Source organism: Aegilops tauschii, chromosome 3, assembly GCF_002575655.3.
Source record: "Aegilops tauschii subsp. strangulata cultivar AL8/78 chromosome 3, Aet v6.0, whole genome shotgun sequence".
NCBI classification, from domain to species: domain Eukaryota; kingdom Viridiplantae; phylum Streptophyta; class Magnoliopsida; order Poales; family Poaceae; genus Aegilops; species Aegilops tauschii.
In genome coordinates, this window is record NC_053037.3 from 509490370 (window position 1) to 509507916 (window position 17547).

At 44.5% G+C, this 17547-nt stretch overlaps 2 protein-coding genes across 3 annotated transcripts; one reads left to right on the plus strand and one right to left on the minus strand.

Annotated features, from left to right (window-relative positions):
- Nucleotides 1-3046: 3046 nt before the first annotated feature.
- Nucleotides 3047-4494, minus strand: LOC109732526 (SNAP25 homologous protein SNAP33-like). The gene is made up of 5 exons (XM_020291681.4): nucleotides 4057-4494; nucleotides 3812-3902; nucleotides 3560-3681; nucleotides 3376-3473; nucleotides 3047-3275 (listed from the first exon to the last, which is right to left on the minus strand). Exons 1-5 carry the CDS (start codon nucleotides 4414-4416, stop codon nucleotides 3176-3178), a joined length of 771 nt encoding a protein of 256 aa, XP_020147270.1. The 5' UTR covers nucleotides 4417-4494; the 3' UTR covers nucleotides 3047-3175.
- Nucleotides 4495-8471: 3977 nt separating this feature from the next.
- On the plus strand, nucleotides 8472-11081 carry LOC109732535 (B3 domain-containing protein Os01g0905400-like). Of its 2 annotated transcripts, none has more exons than XM_040404508.2 (5): nucleotides 8472-8959; nucleotides 9054-10080; nucleotides 10161-10313; nucleotides 10409-10485; nucleotides 10572-11081. In XM_040404508.2, the coding sequence occupies exons 1-5, from the start codon at nucleotides 8633-8635 to the stop codon at nucleotides 10830-10832; spliced, it is 1845 nt and encodes a 614-aa protein (XP_040260442.1). In that variant the 5' UTR covers nucleotides 8472-8632; the 3' UTR covers nucleotides 10833-11081. The 2 variants fall into 2 exon arrangements, with proteins under 2 accessions (XP_040260442.1, XP_040260441.1); XM_040404507.3 differs by having other exon boundaries at nucleotides 8474-8959; nucleotides 10569-11081.
- Nucleotides 11082-17547: the final 6466 nt, after the last annotated feature.

A 17547-nucleotide genomic window follows, 5' to 3' on the forward strand; every position in this document is an offset into this window, starting at 1 on the left:
TTCGACTAGCTTATCCCATGCCATGCAAAACGTTATGTCTTGGAGAGGATGGGTTTTGAAAATCATGAAAATTTTGAAACAAAGAAAATACAGCTAAGGACCCATCATGATATGGATTTTGAAATAAATCTGTACAATTCTCAGAGCGTAACCCATTTTGGTTGCCAAAATTGGGAAGCACTTTGCAAAATGTATGATTTTTATGAGGATATGATTATCACCATGGATCTTGGTGATCCTGACATCGAGCAAGACAATATGGACATTTAGGCCCTTGTTGATACGCTTCCGATTCTACCGCTATGTGAGTTTCTCAAACATAGTTATTAACTAATTTATATTATTTATTTCAAAATAGTTGACAGCTTATTTCCATTGACAGTTTATTTTCATTCTTCAAAGAATGTGCGGAAGATGGTAGACAAAACCCACTCCGAATTAACTTATAAGGAGAAAAATCATCTGATCGCATTTTGTACTGATCTTGAGAATTACAATACCTATTGTCGAACTCCTCCAAATTATGGTGAATACGTGCCACTAGTGCACGTGTTGAACCACGGTAACTTCTATGGAGATACCCTGGTAAGATTTTTTACTATTACGACATCCGTGCATCTTTTGCATACTTCTAAAACTAGTATATCATTGCTAACTACGAAGTTATTACTATGTTTTTCAACAGAAAATCCCGATGGATTGTGTGCCTCATCTGATGTATCAGAATGGTCGCCTTGATGTTCTGAACATACTGCCAGGTCATCCTACGGATCTCACCTGTGCATATCGGATTTCTAAAACCGGTGAACACATGCTAATCAAAGAATGGAAAAAATGTTTGGACAGTCGTAAGGAGGTTCTTGAAAGCAACATTAAGCGAAAGGCAAGAATTGGAGACAGGATAATCTCCATTCTCCATAATGGAGAGTCAGGGGCTATCTTGTTTTTTGCTATTTTACCTTAGAGAATATAGTAGGTCCTAAGAGAATGTAGTAGGTCCTATGAGGTATAATATGTTTATTATGTGGTACAATGTGTTAGAGTTGATGATGAGGAGTAATTGTGATTATGACTAGTGACCAACTTGCTAAGTGATGTCTCATTGATGAAAACGATGATCATGAGGAGGTTTTATATGACAATGATGTATTATGATGGTAAGTTGTTAATGATATGATGATGATGATTTTTATTATATTATTGGGTGAAAGAATCGCGGATTAGTTTCAAGTGTATGTCCATCCACTTGAAACTAGTCCACGGTTCTTTCACCCTGTGATATAATAACTCATTATGATGTAAAAACAATCTCTAAATTGCTGTTGTATGAAAACTTGTATAAAGGTGTATGAATACAGCAGGAAATAAAAGTGAAATCCGGAATAATAATAGTAGCGCGGGCTGAGAGAAGCACTACTAGTAATTACCAGTAGCGCTCTTTAGTGAAAGCGCTACTACTAAGTCGATATAGCAGTAGCGTGGGTTAACAGACGCTACTGCTAACCTTTAGCTGTAGCGCCTTACTAGTAGCGCCGTACCCAGCGCTACTGATAGGCATTATTCCCGCGCTACTGCTAGGGTTTTCCCTAGTAGTGTTACTAGCTCGTGCTCCCTTGGGTCCTTTTTACTCCATATATAAGATTTTTCTCAATTAAAGTCAAACTTTGTAAAATTTGACCATATTTATATAGAAAATATCAACATCTACAATACAAAAATTATACAATATTAAAATTAAATTCATGACGCATTTAATGATATTGATTTCGCATTGTGGATGTTGATATATTTTTTCTATAAAGTTGGTTAAATTTTACGAAGTTTGACTTCAGAAAAATCTTATATGCGGAAAATTCTTGTATGTGTACTTTTGATTTCTAAGTACTATAAGTACCAACTCGTATGTTTGTAGTACTATTTTCAATACTAAAGTTTGTTATGAATTGTTTTAATACCGAAGTTAGTTAGTACTCCCCTGTAAAGAAATATAAGAGTGTTTAGATCACTAAAATAGTGATCTAAACACTCTTATATTAGTTTACGGAGGGAGTACAACATTACTAACTGTGATGGTCGAAATACTTAGAGCATCTACAACAGCCACAGACATCAAATTCGGGCCCTTGAACACCCGCGGATGCGCCGGAACGCGTTCGCGAACAGTGACCGGTCAGACCTCAAATTTTTCTTCGCACAACCGAATACCTCAATTAGCGAGCCTTAGATCCATACAAACACATGCAATGTAACGTAAACTTAAATCCATCAGGATAAATAAGCACATGTCATCGGACTACCAAAATTTGGCATGTTCTACCTACATACTACTATGGATCATCCACGGCCGGCCTTGCCTTTGCCCTTCCCGGCGCCCTTGTCGTCTTTCTCGTGGAAGTAGCACTCGAAAGCACAAAATGGATCAAGTCGGATCTGCTCTTCACCGGAGCCCTCATCCTGTCCTTTCCACGGCGGGTACACTAGCCCCTGTAGTATGCATACTCGGGCGGACCGAAGATGGGGAGGCTAACGGACCACGATGCTCCAGCCCCGGCAAATCAGAGCGCCCGTTGTGCCGGCGCAATGGATGCACGCTGGACTGATCCCATCACCGGTCGGACGTAGTCCTCCCAGGAGCGGCAAAGGGCAATGCGGACAGCCATAGTCTCTTCCATCCGGCATGGGACGAAATCCCTGTCGAGGAATCTGAAGTGGTTGGAGTCAAATCCGTTGTCCGCCGTGCCAGAGAAGACCGGAGCTCGCCGAAAGTGAGCTTGGGGGCGAAGCCGAGTGGAGTGGAGTGGAATGAGTAAGGTTTTGTCCGGCGAAAGAATGGGACAAATATATGTGGGGTCGGGATGGCCAACGTGGGCCAGATCCTACATGAATATGGGGGGTGTAGGTCAGTCCGAGTGTTTGAGGCTGATTTAAGGCGCCCGGGTAAGTCGCGTTTTTTTGACCCGCCAATGAACGGGCAGCCCGCCGGGGCGTTTGGGGATGGTTTTAGGTGCCCGATTGTAGATGCTCTTATAACCAAAAGCTATGCCAATGAGGCTTGTTCAACAACAATCTCTCATTTTCGTTTTCTCTGCAAATAATGGTTGATACTTATAATAACATTTGCAGACATGTTTGTCGACTACTCATAATAACGCTTGCAGACATGTTTGACGATCGACTAATCGGCGAGAATCTTGCGGGCGCGCTGGTTTGCTTGCTTCACCCTGGAGTTGAGTTCTTCCACGTCGCCGTGCATATCGTCGAGTGCTTTGTTTTGCCTGAAACGTTGGATAGCACATAAGATACTCGATTCGATTCAAAAGTTCTGATTAATCTTCAGTGTGGTTCCACGCATACGCAGTAAACTAAAGACTTTACCTATCAAGCTCTGATCCCATGTCAACAGCCATGCCCTGGAGCTGCCCCAGCACGCCGCTGAGATCGTCGAGGGCATCATCCTGCTTTTTCTTCTCCAACTGACGAAACGAAAGCACTTCTAAATATACTTATATTTCGGAGATACTTTTCCATGGAGGCCAGTGAGTCAAGAGCATGCACGAACCTGAACTTTGTCCATGGCACTTGTGGCTTCACCGTACTCGCGGGTATTCCCCTTCCCTCGAGGGCTCAGCCCTAGCTTATCCCTCTGTTCCATTCGGCTCGTCTTCTTTTTGAAGGAATCGTCTGTGTCATGCCATTGAGTTTTTTGTTTGAGAAGCATGCCATTGAGTTGGTTGCCAAGAAATAATGAACACGCCTCATGATCCGAGCATTTTCTTAGTCAGTGTACTAATATTAGGTTGGATCTTCGTACCTCGCGACACTGGCCCCTTGATCTTCTTTGTTTTCTTGGGCTTCCATGGCTTGGAGAAGAACCCTCCAAGGCTATTAAGGAGACCCTCACCCTAGAGATTCAAACACCAACATCACATGACAACAATCACGCTCCACATATTTCAAACAGGCCTCGGTGTAAGATGAGAACAGTAATTTGTTCATAGCGCATGTAGTTTATATATAGTAGAGTACAAACAATGTAAAATGGTGGAGCATATGCACCTTGGTGAGGTCCTGATCGATCTCGACGGCTTTCTCGTGGGTCCTGCTGATCTGCTCGCCCTGCTTCTGCAGGGTTATCATCGTGTTGGTGGCATCCTCCTTGATGTTCTCAGCGATACGGAGGCAGCCGTTGAGCGTGTCTGTGGTCTCCTCGGCCTTGTACGCCGCGTAGTTCTCGAGCTCCTCCACCGACTGGTTCTCCAGCCCGCCGGAGTCCTTGAACCCGTCCTTGTACTGCTTCTTGTTGCCGGTAGGAACCGAATAGGTGGACGATTTGGTCGGCTTTTTGGAGACGAGACCATCGTCGTCAGAGTCGGAGTCGACGGGACCCGGCTTCTTGGCGCCTCGTGCCACAGGCATCTTGTTGTCAAAGTGGAAATATAGTAATAATAATAATAATTCTATGCTATTGTAAACAAGGGGCGGGTGCCTGCAAATCAAACATGTGAAGGTCACATTGCCGTTGCAAAAACATGACCAACAATTGCAATTGCGAATGGGAAATCATGGTTCATCGACATTGTCGATCCATAAAATCATCCTTAAAAACTAAGAAAGACAATCCTAAAAAGTTTGGCAAGGAAGCATCATGAACAAAAAGTAACAAGAGAAAATTGAACTGCTAGAGAAACTAGACACGATGGCATAGGTAAAATTTCCTCGCAAAAAAGAAAGAAATGAAAGAAGATATAGGTCAAAATTGTCTAGAAGAAGTGTTCGTACGAGATAGATTTTGTCCTCCCGTTCCTCCGCCCGCCTTGGAGGGCAAAAGAGGAGGCGAGCAATCTATCTGCCTTTATTGGATAGCTGACAATGAACTATTTTCACCATGTAAATCCTTCTCTATATATAGTGGTGTATTTGCTAAATGAGATATCTAAAAAGGGTAAGTGCTTATTTTAGCTTCAACCTGCGATATGCCCGCGCACCATTGGATGTAGCCGAGCATTGGGGAGGAGGTGGCTGCATGCAAGTCCTATAATGCATGCCTCATTTTCCATGCTATAAACGCAACAAAACGAAATGACAAGAGCAAATATTCTCTAAATTCTAACATTTGTGACTTGAGTTAATAGTGAAAGTAGTACTGTATTACTGTAGTAATATGCATGGTCGTGGTACTGACTTTTAGTACTGAAATTAGTATTACAATATTAACTTTGATGTTCATACTACTGATTTTACCCCCAAAATTAGTATTATAGTACTAACTTATATGATTGCAGTACTCATGTTTAGTGTATAAATTAATCATATAGTACTAACTCTTATATTCGTATTACTGATTTTTAAGTACTAAAATTATTATTACACCAATAACTTACATGGTCTGTTTTTAATGCTAATAATAGAACTACTGTACTAAGTCAAAAGAATCATAGTACTTTGACAGATTTTGATTAGCTGTTGAAGGAGCAGAGGGGGTGAAAAGTCCTTTGAAAAATAACGCAACTACCAATTTTAGATTGACAGTAGCTTAAGGCAACATAGACTAGACAACCACAATTTCTTAACAAGCAAGAAATCAAGAGTAATAAGCAGTGGAAAAGTAACAAACTTGCAAGTAATAAAGAGGTATAATTAAGAGAATGCAAACACTTGTGACACGAGAATTTTTTCGACGGTTTGAATAATTGACGATATCCTACGTCTACGTTGATGGATGCTTTGAACAAAGTGGTTCTGGACTGGAAGAATACCAGTTGCGACGCCCACCAAGTGGCCCACGAAGTACAACCAACCTATTCCATCATGGTTTGTACTTATAAGCCCCACTAAGGGTAGATTTTGCTAAAGCAGGCAATCTTCGGGCCCATACTAACTCTTGCGTCCTTCACACGTACAACTTGATAGGATCACAAGTAACTCCTGGTCGCCTAGGATGCACTCATCATCCAAAAATAATGGCTAAAGTAGTGTCATTTGATAGTAACTCCTTGAAAAAACTCCAAGCTAAGCTTCTCTCAAGAATCCATGGAAACATCCACTCATAAGGATCGGATTGTGGTGAAAGAGATGAACTTGAGGTGTAGGGAAGAAAGGGGGACTCTCACCTCATTCATTAGAACCGCCCCATTTACTCATTCCACTCCACACCACCACATCTCATTCCACACCACTCAACCCATCTACCACATAGAGAAGGAGAGATCCGATACAAGAAAAATAAAAAAGAAGTGTTTGGAGATTTCATATTTACTTATTTGATTCTTTGATAGCCTGGTTTGAGATGGTTGCGAACAAGAAAGGGGTACGGTTGAAAATATATAGAGAAGACCCAAAAAATCTGAATGTTACGAAAAAAGTGACTCTGGAAACAACCTCTTGCAGAAATGTAGGGAAATGATGCGTACTGCTGAGTAAGTAGACATTTTTTCATTAAACTAATCTAGGAAATAATCACGATCATGGCATTGACAAAATTGTTGACATACTGATTACGAATCAGACTAGCATGTACTACGCGTGTGGTAGAAACATCTACGCACATAGCTAGTACTGCTAAGACAGAAATAAATAGGAGAGGGATAAACATGTTATACCCTCTGATCAGCCAGGCAGAGGCCGCGGCGGCGGCGGCGGCAGCAACATCGTTCTTCGTGGCCTTCTTCTCGGCTTTGAGCTTCTCGGTGGCGGCACGGTCGGCTTCGTTGGCGGTGGACATGGTGACGATGAAGATGACGCAAGTGTAGACGATGCAACAGACGTGAACGAACGGCGACGACCAGTCGCATAGGAGACGCTCCCCAAAAACCTAATCGTCCCTCTCCTGTAGTATAGAATCCAGAGAGGCGGGGTTTCGGAGGCCTGCTCTCCCGTCAACCGTGTACGCGGTGGACGGGTTGGGATCACCGGCGGCAGCAGCAAAGGAACGATGGACGTGGAGGCAGAGATGTGATCTGACTCTCATGACGGCTAGGGTTGGCATGCGCCTCCAATATATAGGCACGTCTGCATGGGCTGGACCCACGTCCGGGTCGGTAACAGCCCAAGATCTGACATCTCAGAAATAAGCGCATAGGTGTGAGCTCGGCTCGGCTCATTCCCGCAACCCGCGGCGCGGCGGGTAGCGGAAGAGGAGCGCGCAGGAACCACGTCTCTTTGCACGTTTCAATAGCATGTGGAAGAGAATCTCTTATAAGGTGGTCTAACTCCTTTTCAACTAGTGGTATGGGACTAAACTTTCTACCACACCTAGTGCCATATAACCCACATGTGCTCTTGTAGATTTTCTGATATTGTTAGATGGGCCCTAGGTCCACCCTTATATTTCAACACGTACTATAGACCCAAAATAGTCGGACCCTTCTCCGGACCCTGTACAAGCGGCAGCTATGTGCACCGGACTGCCCTACTAAAAAAAGTAACCGAGGATCGAAAGCACTAGTAGAACTACCGAACCAATTCAAAAAAACTTGAACGGCCACATCAATGTTGGAAAACCAAGAGAATTACAGTACTCGGAATTACTGATGAAAGAATGAACATTGGTTCCAAACACATAGAGGTAACACCTTTTCTGCAAGGACGGAATAGGTAGGAAATATTGCTCGGTACAAAGTCAATCTAAGGCTGGTCATATGGCTAGTCATAGTGGGAAGTAATTTAGACTCGTGTCATGCTTATGACACTTGTCTATGTTACTATTTTCATAGTATAAAGTAACATAGATGATTGCATTTATTATCTTGTAGACTCATTTATTCTTGGAAGCGCTTATGTTACTGTAACATATTATGTTACTCTAAGCACCTCTCTCCTCATTAACTACTTGTCACATGAGCAAATTTGCATTGGGGTGTGTTATGTTACTAGCTAAATTACTCCCATTAGGCTCATAACTGCTTGTCACATAAGCAAATTTGCATTGGGGTGTGTTATGTTACTAGCTAAGTTACTTCCATTATGACCAGCCTTTGTTACACCCATTAGTGCACGGGCATGGTTGTAATTTTTATTACCTCTGTTGTTCTTTGTAGTGGCATGATTGAAGATAAATAGATTGAAAGTTTCTCAAAAAAAAAAAGTTTCTCACATAAAAAGGAAAACAAATAGGCTCATGAACGAACAACGGTGGCAAAGCGCGCGACAACTTCCAGTACAAGTTCTATTATACTCCCTCCGTTTTTAAATATTTGTCTTTCTAGAGATTTTAACAAGTGACTACATACGGAGCAAAATGAGTGAATCTACACTCTAAAATATGTTTGTATCCATTTGAAATCTGTAAAAGAGACAAATATTTAGGAACGGATGGAGTATCCGCCAAGAAAACACAGGCTGCATGGTTCGAGAAAAAAAGAAGGTATCACTGGTGTGATCGTGTCCGTTTTCCAGGGCGATTAGTAACTGGTCACTCACGAGAGAGCATCAGGGCATCGGCGTGAGACGCCAACGAGGACCATCCAGGTCTCACTTCCCGGAGCGCGAGCCAGGTGGATGCATGCTTGCTGCGAAAGAATCGCCTTTCACCTCGTCTCTTGCTGTCTTCTGGGTTTATTCGTCTCAATTCCAGCGTCCTTCCGCGATCCATCCTGGTCGCATGTCACGCGCATAACAGCAGCCAACAGTAGTCATGGTGGAGATGATGGAAGTGATCAAGAAAGAGCAGGAAGAAGATGGTACGGCTCAGCGCCAGGGCCTGGAAGAGGGAGGCGCCAAGAAGATCGGCGGCGGCGGCCACGAGGAGGAGCCGTCCCCGTCCGGGAAGGTGAAGAAGAAGGCGAGGAAGCAGGGCGTCTCCGATCCACAACGGAAGCGTGCCTGCGTGGACTGCACGAGGCGATGCTCCCGAGTTCACGGCCGCGCCGCCGCTTCCTCCTCCTGCAAGGCTCCCCCGGCCCCGGCCGCCGCCCTGACGTCCTTCTTCAAGGTCATGACGGGCTCCTTCTCCGAAAAACTGGTGCGAATCCGCATTCCCATTTTCCCTTCACAACCAGATATGTACACTGCAATGGTGCAGAGATTCTTCACCGGGGATCTACTGGTGCATGCAGGACGTACCGCCCCGATTTGCCAAGAACATCCCGGAGCTGGCGGACACCAACGTCTACCTCGAAGACGCCTTCGGGCTCCGCTGGCGGGTGTACCTGTGCGCGCGCGACGGCCGCCTGTCCTTCGGGCACGGATGGAGGAACTTTGTGCTGGACCACACCGTCGCCGTCGGCGAGTTCCTGGTGTTCCGGCACATCTCCAGGTCAGTCTTCGCCGTCCAGATCTTCGCTAAGTCCGCATGTGAAAGGCTGCATCTGTGCGAGAAGAACAAGAGGCAGAGCAAGAAGAGGAAGAAGCCCGGGGAGAAGGCGAGCTCCGACGGCGATCGCACGGCGAAAGCAAGCAAGAAGAGCAGCGAGGATAAAGATAAGAAAAGCAGTAAAAAGAAGCAGCGTGCTTGTGATCTGTTAGATGGTGATCAGGATAGAGCTCGCGGAGATCAAGATCACATGGTGCTGATAAGCACAGCAAACACTCAAGCTGCGAACTGTGGGGGCTCTGACTTTGGGACTTATGCAGAACCGACAACACCTTTGGCCATGATGGATCTCGACGATGAGATCACCGACGACATATTTCTGACAGCCGATGCATACGAATTCGAAACAGATCTCTGTATTCCAGAAGAACCAGGAGCATTTCCTGTGGACAATGGTATTGGTATGGAAGCGCCCGTTACCCACGGCGAAACCTCCGGTTTCAGCTGCGCCGAGATGATCGGCTCTCGGAACTGTGACTCTTCCGTGGGAGTTGGCCTCTGTCATGGAGAGAAATCAGCAGGCCTGAAAAATAAACAGATGGCTGATGCACGGGTAATAACAAGCACATATACTAATGCTCCAGTGCTTGACATGGACATGACGGCCTTGCCCAGCAACGCGTTGTCAGAAATTAGAGAGGAAAAGCCCTCTCCTCGTATTGATGCAGCAGCGCCTTCCAGTGAGTGCGCAACCGGCAATTGCAAGAAGGATACAGATTATAAGTTGATGGAGTTCCCTTCCGAGGGCAACCAGGTTGACACGAAAGAAGGCGAGTTCCTTTAATACTTTTGCAGTCTTTCTCTTCGTATATTGTACGTAGTATGTTTTTGATAGACCATGCATATTCAGCAATTGTTCTAGTAGAAGATTCGTCCGCGGAGCAAGACGAGGACCTGCAGATTCAAGAATGTACAGGATGGGCTGCTGCAGAGATTATTTCTGGTGGCTCAAAGCCTGGTGAACGTGGCGAGCGCAGGCAAAAACGCCGTATGCAACCTGCAGGTACGACTTGCTGCTGCCATTTTTTGGCAGCCCCGTATGCACTCGGAAACGGATTGCATGAGACGGGTTTCTGACGAGCGCCAAGGAAGATGCAGGGAACCATGAGAGCGCGAGTAGGCCAAGCAGCAGAAAGCTCCGCGTCGCGGCGCCCCCGGCTGACCAAACGTGGCTGGTGAGCCGGCTCATATAACGATCTAGTATCACGAAATGGTCGGAGGATACCATCACCTTAGATCAGAGTTGTTTTTCATGCAGGAGCTCCCTTGCCGGATGCCGGTGCTGCCGGGGAGGAAGAAGCAGGGGCGGAAGGTGGTGGTGCTGGAGGACCCTGGCGGGCGGCGCTGGCCGGTGCTCTACCTGTGCACCCCGACCTTCAGTGGCTTCGTGGCCGGGTGGGCCGACGTGCGCGCGGAGAACGGCCTGCGGGAGGGCGACGCCTGCGAGCTCGAGCTCCGCCGCGGCAGCTACTCCGAGCTGGCGCTCCGAGTGCTGGGCGCGCCCGGTTCTACTTCTCAGTAGCCGGCCACCGTTTGGCCTCGCAAACATGTGCGTAGGTGACTGATGACGGTGGTGACCAGGGAGTGGTCACAGTTGTAACCGTTGACTTCCTCTCGTCTTGGCACCGCTGACGAGGGGAGGCTGTAAATGTGCTGCGAATCCGCAAGTATTTTTCACCTCTCCTTCGGGTGGTTGTAATGAAGAGTATCATATGATACTAACTTCGTAATGTATGGTATCATAAGTTAATATCTTAATTTGCCTTATTAATTGCCATGCATAATACAAAGTAATACAACATTTAATATGATACGGTATCATAATATGATACCACATCCTCTTTTTTCTCATTTAATTGTGTGTCACATCATCCAAAAGGTCCAGTTGGCATGCATGATACCGCTTATAATACTCCCATTACGACCAGCCTCAGTATGAGCGTATATACTGCACATGCTTTAGGGGTTTGATAGCACATGGGAGCTATTTCTCGCCGGTTGCGAGACGGAGCTCTGTCTCGGCAAACGCGCTAGTTACGGCATGAGTTCTTCACTTCTAGATTTTCATTTCGGTTTTCTCACTGTTTGCAGCGGTTGTCTTAGTCTTCTCTGGCTTCTTCGGGTTTTTTATTTTCTCTTTATCTTCGGTTTCTCTTTTGTTAACACATGTCTATATTTTTCGTACACATTGCAGTTTTTTTGTATATTCACAAATATTTTTTAAAAAGCATTAAAAATTTAAATACAAGATCAACATTTTTTAAACAAATGTTTTCATGCCTATCTTTATTCATACATATTGTACATTTTTGGTATCCAGATAAAGAAATAATTAGTACTCTTTTAAGAATTTTTTCCAAATATATGATTAAATTTTATAAAATCTAAGCTACATTTTTAATGCTACAAAACATTTTCTAAATTACACTAATTTTTCTTTACATTGTATAACTTTTCTCAAAAACGTCATGTAGATGTTTTTGAAATGCGTGAACGTTTTTAACATCAGGAACGTTTTCTTGACGGAGCCTCACAACGATCAGCGTCACTTGGTGAGCTTTCAGTTGCCCGCTATGTGTCGCGCTCTGGGTGCTTCCTCCGGAATTTATTTTTTATTTATTTTCCCGCAAGTGTTTTCGGCCTTTTATATGGTTTTTTTTCAGGTTTTTTCGATGTTTCGGTTTTTCACTGGTCTTTCTTAGCTTTTGGAACAAAAAAAATTATCAAAAAAATATTTTTTACGCGAGAAAATGCGTTTTCTTTTCTTTTTTTCCGGGAGAAGCACGGTTTTGCTTTCGCGAGAGTCACAGCCGTGCCTCTCAAAAAGGAAAAAAATAACGCGTTTTCTTTTTTTTTTCTTCCGCGAGAGGCATGGTTCTATTTCCGCGAGAGGCACGGTTCTGTTTCCGAGAGAGTCACGGCCGTGCCTCTCAGAAACGAAAATAAAACGCGTTTTCTGTTTTTTTTCTTTCGTGAGAGGCACGGTTTTGCTTCCACGAGAGGCACGGTTGTGCTTTCGCGAGAGGCACGGCCGTGCCTCTCGGAAACGTAAAATACGTTTTTTTTCTTCCATGAGAGGCACGGTTTTGCTTCCGCGAGATGCATGGTTGTGCTTTCGTGAGAGGCACGGCCGTGCTCCTCGAACAAGGGAAAAAAATGTGTTTTTTCTTTCTTTTTTTCCTTTCGTGAGAGGCATGATTTTGCTTCCGTGAGAGGCACGGTTGTGATTTCGCGAGAGGCATGGGCGTGCCTCTTTCGGAAAAGGGAAAAACCCGTGCTCCCGGTTCAGTTTTTTCATTCGGTTTTTTTCAAGTTCTCCAAAACCTATCAACATAGGATCTAGTTTTGAAGATCTCAACGCAAGAAATCCAACGATGAAAACGGTTCGAGATTTGGACGCACGGTTTAAGAGATAAAAACGTTTTGAATAAACGGATCTACGAAAAAAAGGAAAACTCACAGGTTGCAACAAATGGCGCACATGTAGCGCGCCACTTGTCACAACCTGGGAAGGTGGGAGTGATCTTTGCAATGAGTGCTCCACAATTAGTGATTTCGCTCACCCTTTGATCGCCGGTTGACCCAGATCGGCTAGGTGGGTGGATTCGCGGAGAAAACCTTATTTGATGCATAGGGCTAGCGATTGGGCCAGTTTTAGAGGTTTCCGAGTACTTTATTTCTTTGTTTTTTCCTTCATTTTTGACTTTGTTTTTTTCTTTACTATTTTTTGCCAGTCCACTTTACCATGTTCTCTTCTTTTTTACGCTCTTTTTTTCCGGTTTATGCATTTATTTAATACAAAAACTATAGTGAACATTTTTTTAAATAAATGGAGGGACTCGCTTCCTTGTCAAATATGTCATATTTGTCTTACTTGAATATGAATGGAATATATAATAAATAAATAAAACTTCCTGCAAATTGTGTAACCAGGGTTTGATATATGACAAAGTTTTAGCGCCACATAAGATCCATAATATTATCTTTTGATGAACTTTTCCTCGGACGAAATATGTGCTCCAAATCTGTAATAAACAATGCTTCTAGTTGTACTAAAGTGTGCTTCACTTTTTTTGGAAGCACGGTTGTGCTTTTCATACAAGAAGAACAATTGTGTTTCACTTTTTTGAAAGCAGAGGTGTGTTTTACATGCGAGAAGCACATCTATGCTTTATTTTTTTGTGGGAAGCACAATTATACTTCACACACAAGCATAACTATAGTAGATAAAAAAGGAAAAAAATCATAACAAAAACATGAAAAGAAAAATAATCCAAAAAACTTCCCAGCGCGGAAATCTCCCAACATGTGACACCTGGTGGTATTGGGCGTTTCGTGGCGAGCTGAGGTGCTCCCGCGCAGAAAAAATGTCCGCTCTGATGGCGAACTCACTAGTTAAGGGTACCCCTTGCCAAAGTCACTCACACTCCTCAGGATGACAAGGTGCGTGCTACTTGTGCAACAAGCATCCTGAGAGTTTTCTGCTTCTTTCTTCATGATTTTTTAAAATATTTTATCTCTTGAACCCTGCGTCCAAATCAAGAACCGTTTTCACCTTGTATTTCTTGCATTGAAAAGTTTGAAACTAGATGTCATGTTAATAAGTTTGGACGAACTTTATTTCCTAAAAAAGAAAATAAAAAAGTAAACCAAAACGAGAAAACAAAAGCAGGAGGAGAAAACCAAAACAAAAAGGAACTAAAAAACGAAAACCAAGAAAAATTTTGAAAAAAAAAAATCAGAAGCACAACTGTGTTTTTCTTTTTCTGAAGCACGATGTGATTTTCAGTTTTTTGGAAGCACGCCTCCGAGAAAAGTGTAGTTGTGCTTCACCGGAAGCACAACTGTGCTTTTCACTTTCGTGGAAGCACATTTGTGACCGCCGAAAAGCACAACTGTCCTTCCATCGAAAGCACAACTATGATTTTTACTTTTTGAGAAGCACAGTTGTGCATTTCAACATTTAGGCACATTTACGGAAAGCACATATGTGCTTCACATCGAAGCACACTGTACTTTTCTGTAAAAAATAATTGTACTTTTAACTTTCGAGAAGCACAACTGTGCATCAGCTTCAAAGAGAAGCACATTCTATGTTTTTCACACGGTGAGCTACACACAAGAAATAAAAAAAGAAAAAATCAAAACCCCAAAAAAAATCGTGCAGAAACAAAAAAATGTGTCCCGCGAATATGCCCACTGCCCAACACGTGACACGTGACGACGGTTCGGAGCTCCACACGTCAGCATGGAAAGCGCTTCCAAGTGCCCGTTGGATATCCCCCGAAGGGGGACCTGTTAACTAGTTGCTCCCCTCATATGGTCGTCGTGCCCTCCTATTTTAAGCGATTAGCGACATAGTCGTTATACGGTGCGGTGGGCTTGCCCAATAACATGCTTGCTCACTGGTTTTCGCTTGGCTGCTTTTAGTTCAGTTGTTGGAGAACTCCTTGTTGTCGCTTATGCGCTAGTTTTGCCAGCCGGCGCTTATGTGCAAGGTCGTTTGGGCCAGCCCATTTAGCACAACCAATCACTTCGCTCGGTAAAAAGAAAGGCTCCCTCTTCGGTCTCCCTACTAGTCCGGGCATTAGTTGACCATTGAACCTCTGACCGTTGACTTTTCAAATTTTGAAAAGAGCCCGTGAATTTGGAAAAAAAATCATCGGTTTTAAAGGAAGTTCATGGATATGAAAAAAAATCACCGTTCTTGGAAGAAAAATATGCGGATTTGAAGAAGTCCAACAATTTTGAAAAAAAACACAAATTTAAAAAAGTTAGTGGATTTTGAAATAAATCTCAGATTTGAGAAAATTTTGTGGATTTTGAAAAAAATCTCACGGTTTGAAAAAAGTTCATCTGAAAGTTAGCAAAAAACAGAAAACAAACCGCCGATTTGCAAAAAGTTCGTGAAATTTGAAAAACTTCATGCATTTAAGAAAAGGAAAATGAAAACAGAAAACAGTAAATAAAAACGAAGAAAACCCGGTCAAACAAAACCGAAAGAAAAAAGAAAAAAAAGAATCCTCCTTTTAGCGCTTCATTTTGATGCACAACAAAGAAGAAACAAAGACTAATAGCATAATTGGTTTGATGCCAAAAGTTGGCATGCCAAATTTTGGCAAGTGCCAAATATTGGCTAGAGATTGGTTGCTTGCCAATTTTCATTGTCAATCTCACAAAAAGTTGCCAAATGTTGCGAACATCTGATTTTGCCAAATGCTGGCTTGCCAAATATTGGCAATGCCAAATGTTGGTAGCAAACCGATTATGCTCTAAGTAGCCACGGAAGGTGAGGTGTCTCAGTTGGTTATCGCGGTTACTACTGAACCTCCGAGATCGAATCTCATGTATGCCCATTTCTTGATGGTTGAAGAAAAGAAAAAAATGAGCCGAGCCCATAATCGAAGGGGGGTGCGCTGGTTTGTAGAAATGCGTGTAACCGGCATTGAGGGCGCCAAATAGGAATTGGTCAGCTGTTGTTCACTACACAAGAAATGGTGAAAAACCGGGTTGCTCGAAAAAGATGAACTTTTTACAGACTTCAAAAATACTATCAAATCGAGTTTTTAAAAAGGACGTCGTGATCCACTGGTCCCTCAGGCAAAGCCACAATCTATCCACCGATCTTCTTCTTTTGGAACTGGTTAACTACTGGTTAGAATCCAGAGCATCGATTTGTCCACGAAGATTTTTTCGCGCGGGGTGGGAATACCGGACCCGGCCGGCAGATTGCATCATAATTACCGGGATATCTCAGCAGTAGTTTAACACTAGATTGCAAGAGAGTGGAGGCGACAAAGCAGCTGGCCCGTCGGCCATTGCGAGCATAAAGAGGTTTTCTGGCCGGCCCCGGGAGAGAAAGCCGGCGGGCGAGCGATCTCAGGCGAGATTTCATTCCCTCGGAGTGCTCTGCTGCCGGTGGAAAAAATGAGAGGGGGGAGAGATCTGATGCCCATTTGATGCCCCGAGTGGTTCTTTCAGGTTTTCTTGCGAACCAAAAGAGCCTTGTTGCCGTGGTGGAATTTGAGTAGGGATACGGTCGAGCGTTGATTCTGCATGCATGTGGAACCGAGCAGAGCAGAGTATATATATTATTACTACATTACAAAAGGGAGATCGCGGACGAACACCGATCGATTCTCTTCAGGTGTGAGACCTGTCGTGTAAAGGACGATCCTAACAACTTAGGTACGCAGCGCACATGGTTAATATCGCCGATTAAAGAGCTACAGTGGTAGTAGATTTGAAGAGACCCTTGCTACATGTCCGTCCAAGCATCAAGTATCATTGGCCTTGTTTTCTGGGCTAGAACTTGCTTTTAACCTGCATTTCGCGGTCGTCCATTCATTCAGAAGCCCGGTTGATCGATCCTCGATATGTCCACGTGATTTTGCAGCTGCATAAATGGATGCTCAAACGGTTACATACACACCACATCTTTAGCAAGACTTTCTGGAGCATCCGTGTGCGCTCAGTTGCAGAGTTTCTTGATGCCAGGGATGCAGAAACTGGCACTTCGATCTCAAAAAGGAATTTTGCAGACAGGAACGCAAATTAATAAGGCATCTAGCAGCAGTCCAGCACCGCAGAAAAGAATAGTTCATTCAGGTTCCCTCCACCTCTCCCTCCCGCTGATGTACGCAGTATAATCAATAATTCGATGTGTCCGGGAAGAAATTCCGCCCTCGGCCACGATCTGAAATCCACGCGAGAGGCTGCTGCTAGGGGCTAGCGATCGACCCATGGCCGGCGGCCGGAAACACTCGGGCAGCTTCGCGTTTCTGTCACGAGCACGCACTGCGCCCGGCACCGGGTGCCATATTCTGCAGACCAGCAACCCAAGCTGGCTTCAGGCAGAGCACTGCACCCGGCCGGATGCCATATTCTGCAGACTGTAGCCCAAGCAGGCTGGCTGGCTTCAGGCAGATGCCAGTGGCCTTCCTTCCTCTTCATGTCTGCTGCCTGCCATCTCCATGTACGCCTCGTACGCCAAGTGCAGTGCAGTGCAGTTCACGACTTGGCGGCTCTCCGGCCCCGGGCCAAGAGAATAAGGCCAACTCCACCGCGCGACCTCAAACGGACGTCCGTTTTGTCCGGATTCTGTCCGTTTGGGTAGGGTAATGGGGGCGTGTCCTGGGATGCGGTGGCCGTGCACCACTTGCCCTCCTTGGCCGGGGGGGACGGGGCTGGCTCCGGCTCCCCGCCGCCGCTGGACGCCGGAGGGGACGAGGCGAGGT